Consider the following 12607-nt stretch of genomic DNA (forward strand, 5'->3'; position numbering starts at 1 on the left):
AAAAAATGTATCTAGACACATTTATAAAGGTAATGTTTCTTTCATGGAAGGTGCAAAGGATGCTGAAGCACAAGCCCAGCATCTTGGTGCTGGTATTACAGGAACACTCTTGGGAAGTAAATTTAGAAAGATTTATTTTACTTTTTTTGTCTCCTGGTCCTGAAGTTTGAAGACCAAATACTATTAGTATTAGTGGAGAGCAGACTTCAGGAAGAGCATTATCACAAATACTAGGCTTTACTGTCACAAATAAAGRCTTAAAACTTTAGGGGGATTAAAAGCTGGCTACTAAACAAGTGCTGATAGCTCTCTGTGTTAGAAAAATCCTTGGACACTGCTTCTAAAAAATTTACTGTGTTGAGTAAGGTCRAGTAATGTGGCTTATGCTCAAGGAGGGCAATTATTGCCACACCATCCTCTATAACAGTATTTTTGTTGGACCTGAAGAAAGATTTATACAGTATTAACTATATCTGCCTCATTCCCAGTAACAGTAACAAGAAATCAGACTCATTGTCTGACAATTATAATTATTTACATCTACTACATGTAGACATAAAACTGTTGTTCTCCAATRAGACTATAATAGAGCTGTAGGAAATAAATGAGGATTGGAAGATACAAGACAAATGAAATTAAGATTTATAAATTCTTAGTTCTTATTYTTTGAATATTTCTTTATTCCCCACCAAGAACTTCACATCACTGAGAAGACATGACAAGTAGTACCATCACCTTGAAGGAGGTGAGAGTGGCCTCATTTCCATTTGTGCATCTAGTCTGCTTTCCCTCTGCTCCATATACAGTCAGTGTTTAAGCCATGTAAGCCTACATGAACAAAAACACCTCTCTCTAGAGAGGCAAGCGATTGTGAACACATTCCTTTTCTGAGACTTYGAGAGGAAAGCACAAACCACCCAGGAACAAGAGAAATTCCTCCTCAAGACATCAGCAGGACTCTCATATACTGCACATTATAACTAGCCTAACAGATGGAGGTCTCTGTAAGCAAGAGGAGAAAAAGAAATAATATGCTTGTAATAGGACACAATTTAATGGACTTCACTGGTCTCCTGTTACGACCATTGCTTCTTTTACAGCTGCAACTGTGGAAGAGCAGTGTTAAGCACATAGGTGGTCTTCCAGTACTCTTGGCTGAGATAACAGGCAATAAAGAGGACACCTTGAAGTTTCAATTTTCAAGAAATTCCACTGTGTATTTGGATTACTATCAAATTAGAAACTAGGACACTCATGCAGTTCTCAGTGAGGTTTAAAACAAAACCTAAACCCCTATTATTAGTTTCTGCAGAAGCCTCAAATGCCTGCTGGAAATCTGACTTATAACTTCCTTTTTTCCATAAAATATCCCCTGTAGTAACTTATTTTCTTGAGAACTTTAGAAATGTATAGGCAAGGTTATGCAACTCAATCTCTCTCCCAGAATCAAGCATTACAAAGAGAATTAAACAGTTTAATGTTCATCCAGAAAGGTAAATCATCAGGCACAGCAGAGAGCTCCTATGGGAGCCATGACAACACATCAATTGTAAAGCAATTGGGAAAGTCACCGGGTATAAAAGTCACATCAGGAATCACCAACACAACCAAGCTGTCTGTACTTTACCTTTTCCAGACTGAGTATCAAACTATCTTCAGRCAGGCTGATACCCTAAGGGGACTGAGTTATTGTCCAATCACTAGATTCTAATGGCTGACATTTTACTTACGGATGATCAAGCTTCTCCTAAGGAGAAGCATGTAACTTAGGGGACTGGGATAAGGGTCACGTCAATTTTCACAAAGACAGAGTTTGTTGTCCTGAGAGTTCAAGCTGGTGTCCAAGTTACATAAATTGTGCAAGGCTCCTCATCTCTCATGGCCAGCAGGACTAAAGCTGTCCAGGCTCTGGAATGTTTTCCTGCTCCAAAATATGATATGATTCAACTGACATGCTCTGACGGTATTCAGAACACTGAATAAGTAATTCAGTTAGGGAGGGAAATGCCTGCTGCATTGTTGTGATTTTTCTGGCAAATTGAGCAAATTGAATAAAGCATTTGCAGACAAATTTCACAAAGGAGTGCAAACTTTAGTCCTAGTGTCAGAAAAAGGTTTTTTGCTGAGAAGTAACAGCTGAGCTGCTGCATTAAAATGTGACATGATCTAGGTTTGAGAGGGGTAAAGATGGCATTTTTAGATACTAGCAACTGCTGCTATTACATAAAGTCCGAGATCAAGAAGAACTAAAATTATACTTTCAGTATAGAAGCTGAAACTGCTCATTTCAAGAAAGAAAAATGTTTTCCTTAAAAAAAAAAAAGCCTTACAATTGAGGCTTTTAAATTAATGTTTAAATCAAGGAGAAATAAAAAAAAGAAAAATACTTGGTTTTTCTAGATTTAAAACATGGTTGAGGTACCACAGAGAAGGGAGGTAGGAAAAAGCCAGACACGTAGAAATATAAAAATGCGTCTACAAYAGAATAAAGGAAGATGTGTATATAAAGTCTCAAAGCAAGAGAGAAGAAAACCATAAATTGTGCTGGAAAAGAAGGATGCATAAATAGAGACATTTGGTTCTAAAAAAAAAATCTCCATTTTTTTTCTCAGTATGAACTTGAAGTTCTGAACATTTTAGCTAGATGAAACTAGGATGCAGCATCCATTGAATACTGGGATATCTAGATATCCTATTATATTTTTAGTTTTAATATTAAAATTTCTTCACTGAAAAGTTACCACCCTGAAGTTACCAATAATTACTTTATTAAGTCATTGAGGCCCATATTTTATAACAAAATTCCTCTGGGTAAATAAATGTTGACAACTGCTGCACTATTGACAGTAATGAGAGTCTGAGGAGAAGAAACTTGAATATGTAACTTSAAAGAAAATATTTATACACTCGAGGTTATGGAAACAAGGACCAGCCCAGGACCTGCAGAAGTACATGTCACAGTGGATAATAGAAGATTATGAGAGAGAAACCCTCAATTCTCAATTTCAGAAGTGCTCACTGGGACTCATGTGGGTTTCTGCCAGACCAAATGGCAATATACAGCAAACAGACACTTTAGGAAATAATTAGGAAAAGAAGAGTAACAATATCCCCTATCCAGCTTAACCTGATCTCCCTCATCTGCATGAAGTTTACTGTCTCGCTCCACACTGATTAATCTCAGCTAGTTAAGTCTACGCAAAGCATGGTAACTTGCAATTAATGGTAGATAAAATCATGCCTAAGCAGTCCAAATTTAGCTAACATGCTATTATCAATCCTCTTGAGTAATGATCTATTGGGTCTGTGATCACCTCTTTACCCACTGTGTTTGTTCTTTCCCCTTGCTTGCCTTTTTGGTTTTTTTCAGTTTTCTTTCATGCTGCTCCTTTGGCACAGACTTTAATTCCCCCTCTGATCAATTTGGGATTCATAAGTCACTAAGTACACTCTTGGAAACATTATCTCCAAGGGATGATGAAGCACTTCAAGGGATGATGATTACAGCAGCACATCATTTTCTCCTGCAGTTCCGTGACAGTGAGTGCTGTCACACCACACAAACAGCGGGGCAAATACTGACTTGCAACGAACATGGGGAACGACTTCTTTCTGTGCGCCTTCCTCCAGTCCTCCAGACTTTAAACTGACATTGCCCTTTTTCATATGAAAAGATCAACAGCAGCTCCTCTGGARCTGAACACACGGTTTTGAATAGAACCTGGTTCTGCCCATCTTTTAGGAGAGGAGTGGTATTTTTGGGTGGCAGATTGTTGAGCATTATGCATTTCTGAGGGGAACCTGACCTGAAGGGGTATGTGCCAGTCACAGCTGTGTAGCTCCCACTTGCTGAAGCAGAAAATTGTATGTGGGAAATTTATGTGTGGGATAAGTAAAGAATGCAGAAGAAAGTATTGCTTAGTGTTTTTTTTCCATAGTACTGAACTGGATTTTCGCATTCATAACAAGAGTACCATTTTCCCTCATCRTAAACGACCCATCAGCACCAACTGCCTCGGATCCACTCAGAATATCTTTTCTTCCAGCTGATTTTCTACAGAAATCAATTTGACCCAACAGTCCTGCCTATCAGACCTCCCAAGTCACAAATTTTGAACCTCACAGCCATGTGCAACACATTTTCAGTAACAGGAGAAATCTCTAAAGATAATTCAATTCCTTTTGGTTTGTAAAAAAAAAAGGTTCATGTAGGGAAGAAGTAGTCAATTTGAGACTCCCATGAGAGAGAAAAAAGGCTGAATGCAGTCTGTGGGGAAAAACTGGATGTGACAGATTGTTGGAATTACAGCAATGCAGGGAATTAGTCGGAATCCAGACTTCATTACTCCAACTCCTCACGAAATAACTTGTTTACCTACACATTACAAGTGTTATTTTTTAAATTTGTATTTTTTTGCCATTCTCCTATAATAACTTTTTTTATTTATATCTAATATATCTAAGCCATKCTTCATCATTTCAGGAACTGAATCTATCACCTGTTGTCAAAACAAGTGTATCAGAGCTGTTWTTCAGTGGACTCTGTTTTGCAAATACTTTCTTTTAATTGAATTGCAGCTATCAAAGGCACAGGAATGATACGATAAAAGCAAAAATTTTGTAGTAGAGTCTAGATTTGTATGAGTGTTTAATTGCAATTTTCTTACATCTTTCCTCTAWACCTTTTCCTACCATGAATTGCTTAATGATTTAGCTCTTTTCCTAGGAGCTCTGAATGAAAACATTTGAATACATTTTCGGAGTTTCCCTTGAAGAGGCAAGGACATTTCTTAGTGAATGTGCAAAAGAGTGCTGTATGTAGTTATGACACTGTGAAGGTAGGGGCAAGAAAAACAGAGAGGGAGAGAAAGGGGGAGGTGGAAGGAACACTTTCACCAAGAAAAGCTCAAAAATCATTTTACTTCTTAAAATGCAACTGAAATACTTTAAGAACTGAGAGACATTGTATTACTGATTATTTATTTGAGATTGAGGAATCTAATACACCTACCTTAGGGAAATAAAAAAATCCACAGKTTTTTTTCCATTTAAATCAAAGTTTGGATGTATTACTTTTGGTATTACTAATTCTGAAGAAGTTAATTARACCACAAGTTTGTTGGTCCTCACTGATGCAGAGACTTCTTGTAGTTTATAAAAATCTGTGTGTCATGCTATTTATTAGGATTAAACAATAATTCAAGCTGTATTTATCTTTAGGACACAGTGGAAAAACACCTTTTGTTTTCAGTCTCAGAGGTGCACTTCTAACAAGAGGGCAATCCTAAAAGCCAGATGTGGTATAATGAGTTCTTTTTACAGACCAGTGCTTGATTATCAAAGACATCCTGTAAATTAAGCAATGCAAACAAATTTAAAACCAGACATGGGTGTACACGCAGCTTTCTATTCTTTCTCAGATAAAATTCTACAAATCATCCTATGGAGTAAGTAAATGGGTCTGAAAATAATCACATGTTGCAATTTCTTAGCACTTACTCAGAATTACTTATTTTTGAAGAGCAGTGCACTGTTTTCATTCTGGTTGCTGAATACAAGCCTGGGATAAAACTGCGTTTATATRACGCACACCTTACCTGTGTCTCTGGGATGATGGGACTATCTTCAGGAGAAATTCTAAACAAGGTGGATAAAGGCGATGACACGATAACAGGGTTTGGCCTTACAAATCCACTTAGATCACAGCTAGGAATGTCATTCTCTTCCTTCTTCATGACAAGGGTATCCATGACATAAAAGACATTCCAGGGAATCCATACTGTGTGATACTGTGTCAGGAACGGTGATCGCTCAAACACCAGTGTCAGAGAGGCACCACCATTTGCTACCAAGTCAAACCTAGAAAAAAAGCCAAAGAGGGCTAGCTAGTCAGAAAATTCCCAAAGCTATCCACAGGTTCTGTTTTACTGATTGATTCTTCATTCCATTGTACTGCTCTGAGTGCAGAATGGCTCTACTGGGAACAATGGAGAAATCAATTAAATTATATTACATTATACTGAACAGAGAGAACAGAGAGTTTGGGATTCTGCGTTTAAATTAAGCAAGTCCTTTTACTTCTAAAGTATATAATAATCGGCATGTTTTGCAATTTAAAAATGTACAAAGTGCAGCTTTAGTCAATCAGTTTCCTAATGTCTTTTTTACCCATTATTTTATTATTATCTCAGTTTTACAAGCAGCTCTTCAGTAACACCTGGGCTGCCTTTATGACTTAAAAGTGCTTCAAAAGGAACTTACATTCCGTCCTGGCGAGTGATTGTATATCCATAGTCTGGATAGTGTAGAAAGGAAACATTGACTCCAATGAGTGGTGTTCCATCAGCAGTTAACACTTGGCCTCTTATGACAGATGCAAGACTATAAAAAAGATGCCGCATCAAATCACAAGTTTGCATTTTTTTCTTTTTTTTGCATGAATAAAAGCTAGTGAAAGAACACACACACATCCACCTCACCACCCACCCACCCATGTCTACATGCTATCAACTATCATCTAAAAAACATTCCTCAGACTCTAACCCTTTTACAAGTTCACATAATTTGCACTATATAAACAAATGCCTCAAACTATGCAGATAACAATTTTGTTCCAGTATTGTTGATTTTACATTGGTTTATTTTGTCTGTACTGAGTTACTAAGACCAGAAATTAACTGAAGAATTTTAAGAACTTATAAACTCTCTATGTTCTCACTGTAAGTCATACTTCTGGCAGGCTCTTAAAGAAAAACGCACTTTTCAATTAGTATCAAAGCAATCTGTAAAACTGCAGGGACTATGAAGTACAAAATTTAAAAGAGCAATAAGGAACATTGGTGCAACAACTTTTAATCAACTGCTGTGCCCAAACACATTAATGCTGTTAAATTACTGCAAACGCAGTAGTTCTAGTGTAAATCATCTTCTTTCACTCAGTAAGATCCCAGACACCTGCTTCCTGTTACTGGCTTATTTTCAGGTCATTACTGCTTCATAGAGCACCAGTCAAATAGTTTATGCAATTATACCATCGCGCACTTAACAGTTCTATTACATTAATTCATAATTTMTATTATTTAGTGAGCTCAGTTTAAAAAGTACAGCTTTGCTTTTCCTTCTGAAGTGTTTTCATTGCTTTGATATATTTCCAACTGTGCTAGCCCAAATCAACTGGTTAAATAAAGATTTATTTAATCATTAATGAAGTGCCCTGTTAGAATACAGACACTAAGCATGGCAAGTGCCTTCTGTAACCTAGTGGCACCAGTAAGTTGAATTTTGCAGGAAATGAGSCAAAACAAACCATTTGATATATTAAGAGAAAAAGGTCTTTTCTCAAAATCCACACCATGAAATTTGCAGTGACAGCAGTTCTTCTGCTCACATGAATCTCACACTCTTCAGTTTTTTTCGTGTTCACAGGTACAAGATGAGGCATGCTCACCTCTTATTAAAAGGGCTTTCCCCAGGTATGACATGGGTGCTGTCTGCTCCGATGAGAAAACTGATCCGGTCATAAAATGCTTTGGCAGCTTGCTGAGATGGCGACTGTTGGCTTTGGCTGATGATATCTTGGGGATCAGGTAGTCCACGACAATAAGGCTGGTTTTGGCAAGAACTCTGCAAACAGCAGTCAGGATCCATACAGTCAACTAGCCCATCTGTTGGGAGAAAGTCACACAAATGAACAAACTCTTCCTCCTGCTCCTGAGCCAGCCAGCAGGGAGATTAAAAAAATTCTGTAGTATGAAAGAATACTCATAATTAAGATTTTAATGAATTCACTTTCAATTAAATAAAGAGAGTTTGTTTCCACTGAGTTCTAAAACTCCCATGGAAATCCATGCAAGTTGAATATACTCAGTATCATGTAAAAAATGAACCTATTTATTCAATCCTTTTCTAAAAACATGTTGAACAAACCAGAAAATAAAGGCACTAAGCCTCTGCATACACTGTTAACTTATAAATATTAAACATTTTAGGTGGGCCTAATTAGCTTTTATGCGAGGTTATTTGGCTTGCTAGAGAAAAGAAGCAAGTAACTCCCACTGTGCTGTTTTCCTCAAGTTTTTTTAGCACATCTAAGCTGAAAGTAGCTTTAAATATTTCACAACATGTATCAAGGTGGATTCCTTTATACCTTGGCAGAAAGATTTTGTTGGTAGTGGCAAAGGCAATTTCTACAGGTTTTTTACATGAAAATGTATGAGAGAACAAAATCTGTATTTAAGATTTAAATTTTATTCTGAATAAACTGGTGGGAAAAGCTGACCGGTATAAACAAGATTTAAACACATGGTTGCTTTTATGCTTATRTGCTGAAATATTCCCATATGTGGAGCATTAGATCTGTCACATCACTGGAAATCTAATTTGGTGAAAGATTAAAATCAAGATCAAATTGATAACTACTAATTTGCTGTAAGTAAAGTCATAAGGAAAATGAGCCTGGAAATGTCAGCTACAGAAAATTTCTAGACGAATGTAATCTGGTATCAGAGCTGATAATTGTTTCCCCAAAAGAACAGCAAGACTGAAATAGCTCAAACATTTTATTATTCCATTTAGATTAGAGAGGGAGCTTGCTTGCCGCACTGAACCGAAAAATGTACCAGTGCAGCACTCGGAGGAAACCCATGAATGCTTATCTCACAAAAGAATCTGTCTTTAGAGTAAAATTTCTTTCTGAAGGGAAAATGTCATCCATTTTTGTTCAATTGTATGTTGAAAGAGAGTAAACAGAGATCTTCTGAAGGTATTTTTCTGAGTATCGCTGCGCTACGTCAATCAGTTGGAGGACTGGCAAAATAGTAAAGGACTCAGATTTCTGTTCTTTTGAACATCTAAAATTCTTATTTAACTTGGCTGACTTTGAAATCAGTTCGGGGAAAATAAAAAGGATGCAAAAGGAATCATTAAGTATATTAAAGTTTAAACTTTTTTAAGGGACAAGATAGAACATTGATTTTTCCTGGGATGAGGATATGCYAGAGGGTCATGTTGCCATTCAGGCAGACACATTTCAGGCTGGAAAAATGGGCTGACAGGAACCTCATGCAGTTCCACAGTGAGAATGTTCCACCTGAGGAGGAACAACCCCCTGCACCATAAAAAAGCTTTGGGACTCCTGGACACAAAATTCACGTGAGCCAGCAACATTTCCTGGCAGCAAAGAAGGTGCCAATGCCATCCTGGGCTGCATTAGGAGTGTTGCCAGGTCAGGTAGGGTGATCATTCCCCTCTGCTTAGCACAGTGAGGCCACTCCTGCACTCACAACTCTGTGTGCAGGCTGGGCTTTCTGGTACAAGAAACATGGACATGCTAGAAAAAGTTCAGTGAAAGACCATGAAGACTGTTAAGGGCTTGACAGATCTCTCTCACGTGGAAAGGCTGAGAGAGTTGAGACTGCTGAGCCTGGAGAAGAGAAAGCTGGGGGTTAGGATCTCATCAATGTGTATAGACACCTGATGGGAGGGTGTAAAAAAGTCCACCTACCAGTGGTGCCCAGCAAAAGGAAAGAGGCAATGGGCACGAACTGAAACACAGGAAATTTGGTCTACACAGCAGAAGRCCTTTACAGTGAAAGTGGCTGGATAGTGCAAAAAGTTGCCCAGGGAAGTTGTGGAATCTTTATCATTGGAGACATTCCAAACCCAACTRGGCAAATTCTAAGCACATTCTGAGCAACCTCCTCTAGCAAATCCATCTTTGAGCAGGGGGTGGGACTATGATTTCCAGATGATTTCCAGAGGCCTTTGCAACCTCAAATAGTCTGTGACTCTAGTGATTTTCGAGTATCATTCTTGTAAAATATGAAACCCTWTCCTAGCTGAAGTACTGATCTCCCTTGTTGGTTTTAAATCCAGAAGCCTGGATCAGTGTCAAAGCTGGGGGCACTGATGGTTAAAAGAATAGTTTTGGGGTTTTATGTATCTGTATGGTCCCCCATGCAATATCTGGTGCAGTTGCCAAAGAAATGCTCGAATTTCTCCATTCATCTTTGTTAGTTTATACAAAGCAAATGTACATCTGGAGTATAGTCTGCAGGTCATAAAACTGCATGAGATTGACATCTTCTGAACTAATCAGCTGGAAATGCATTTTTACAAGCCTCTCCACTAACATCAATCAGAGAACGAATCTCATTTTCACCACCCGAGATACAGGGATATGCTGTTTGTTATTTTCCTGTGGAGTTTATCAGTAACTTGCCCAGGCGAGTGACGGATGGTTATGAATCTGGCTCCTTATAACTTGAGAAAACATTTTTCATTCTTTCTCTGTGCTTATATGGCTAGAGCTATCTAGTACTGCTAAGTCAAGTACTCTATTGCACTGTGTGAAGCAGAGTAAAATTTCCTTTCTGAAATAGCTCTGTGAAATTATTGATGAATTTTGGTTAGACTGAAAAATATGAGACTTAGCTCAACACTGCCTTGTCAGTTATATCACTCAAATATGACAGTGAAATTATAAAGAAAATAGAAACTCCAGCAGGCAGCTGGACAGTCATTATCAGTCTCAGAAGGCTATTTATATTTTCTTGTTCTAGATGTAAGTGGCTCTGTACACCACAGATGTAATGACTACTTTACTGTTTTCTTCCTCAGAAGCTAAACCCTAGCTGTAAAAATCTTGACTAAAGTTACTTTTACCTTGGTTGCAAAATGCACTGAATTGCAATGGACCATAGGCTGTTGATAAAATAGCTTAATTGGAGAGATTAATAAAATCACCAAAACTTTGCTCTTGCGAGACCCTCCCTGGAGTTCTGCGTCCAGGTCTGGGGTCGCCAGCGTAAGAAGGACATGGATCTGATAAAGTGAGTCCAGAAGAGGCCAGGAGATGACTGGGGGCTGGAGCACCTCTCCTGTGATGGCAGGCTGAATGAGTTGTGGTTGTTCAGCCTGGAGAAGAGATGACTCCCAGGAGACCTTGTAGAATCCTGCAAGCACCAAGAGAGGGCCTGCAAGAGCTGGAGAGGGACTTTTGATAATGGCAGGTAGCAAAGGGACAAGGACGAATGGCTTTAAACTGAAAGAGGGCAAGTTTACAATAGATATAAGGAAGAAATTGTTTACTGTGAGGGAGGTGAGGCATTGGAACAGGTTAGCCAGAGAAGTTGTGGATTCCCCATCCCTGGAAGTATTTATCATGTTGGACGCTGCTTTGAGCAAATTGGTGTAGCAGAAAGTGTCCCTATTTGTGGCAGGGGAGGTGGAACTAGATGATCTTTAAGATCACCTTCAACCCAACCCATTCTAAGATTCTGTGATTAAATGAAAGGAGTCAAAAGACAGAGGACCCCCATAATGCATGACTGAAAAATAAGATGTATCTGTGTGACTGTTTGCTTTTGAATGGAATAAAGCTGTTGGATGGAAGAAAACTAGAGGGACAAAGTAAGCCCTGGGCACAAGGTCTGCCAGTGTCAAGCGGAAATGGCAGCCAAGGATCTATATATATCACATTCTTGATAAATAAGTTGACTATATATTTAGGCAACAAAAATCTCCAATATGTGAAATTCAGTGCCTACACAGGAAGAATACAGTTTTGGACCTGTGATGCTGGCCTGCCCACCAGGACAGTTTTGGTGACTGGCAAATTAACGAAAGAGACAAGAAAGTTAAAAATATTAGGAAACCTCAGTTATCCTCACATACCTCAATTTTGCAACAGGCTATAATGAATGGACGCAATCACGGACACCAAAATAACTGCTTGTATGAACAGATGGTCAGAAAAGACACAGAAACACAGCTTTTTATTTATTCCTTAGAAATGGGCAAGGACCTTGTTCAATGTTACTACTGCAGTATSTCTACAAGCATACCTACAGTGTAATACAATTCAGCTTTCCTTCTGAATGAGGAAGCCTAAAATATAAAATGTGGGGCTCTAAATGAGTTCTCACTCCAGAAAGTGGAGTGGAGCCACTGTGGAAAAATCCCATGGATATTATGAACCCAGCACTCACAAGTAACCAAAGATGGAAACAAAAAGCTGAAGAATAATAGGAATTGCTGGAGCATAAACCAGAGAACATGAGCATGCCACAGTATCACTCCTAGCTCAATTAGAACACTTCCTGAGATTTCCTTAGCTTAGGTTATCTTTGCACTTAGCACCTCTTCTGACATTCAAAACATTCTGTGCAAGGAATTTCTTACTTTAATTAGCAGCCTGTWACTATACGAAAGAAAATATAAGCTYACATCTACCCTATTATAATGTTTTGCTAAGCAATTGCCATTAGCCACTATCAGAGAAGAGGTCCTGATTTAGGCAATCTTTAGGCTGAATTTGTACTACCCTGTTACAATGTTTGCCAGGAACATGCTGTCCTGGACTCTGCAAGTAATTCAAAAATAAGAAGTGCTAAGCTGACTTTGCTTTATTATAGTATTTATTTCCATTTCAGAAAAAAAAAATATTAATGATCCCTTAACTCGTGCTTGCGGAAACCTGCAACTACTCTAAATAATTAGATAGGACCTAACAAAAAGGAAACATAGCTAAGGAATCTGTTCAGTAAGGACTCATCTAAACTAAAGAGTAAACAGCTTATTCTTCCAACAGTGATAACAAAACATGGCC

General features: G+C 38.3%; 1 protein-coding gene across 1 annotated transcript in view; it reads right to left on the bottom strand.

Moving 5' to 3' along the window:
- Positions 1 to 12607, bottom strand: part of TENM3 (teneurin transmembrane protein 3) — a 406242-nt gene that overhangs the window by 45777 nt on the left and 347858 nt on the right. Inside the window, exons 15-17 of the mRNA XM_057377891.1 lie at positions 7448 to 7664; positions 6262 to 6381; positions 5598 to 5859 (exon numbers count right to left, since the gene is read on the bottom strand). Of these exons, the coding sequence (XP_057233874.1) occupies positions 5598 to 5859; positions 6262 to 6381; positions 7448 to 7664 (599 nt within the window). The remainder of the gene's footprint in view (positions 1 to 5597; positions 5860 to 6261; positions 6382 to 7447; positions 7665 to 12607) is intronic.

This window comes from Malurus melanocephalus, unplaced genomic scaffold, assembly GCF_030028575.1.
Source record: "Malurus melanocephalus ecotype Western Australia unplaced genomic scaffold, MMel_1.1 scaffold_330, whole genome shotgun sequence".
Lineage (NCBI taxonomy): Eukaryota > Metazoa > Chordata > Aves > Passeriformes > Maluridae > Malurus > Malurus melanocephalus.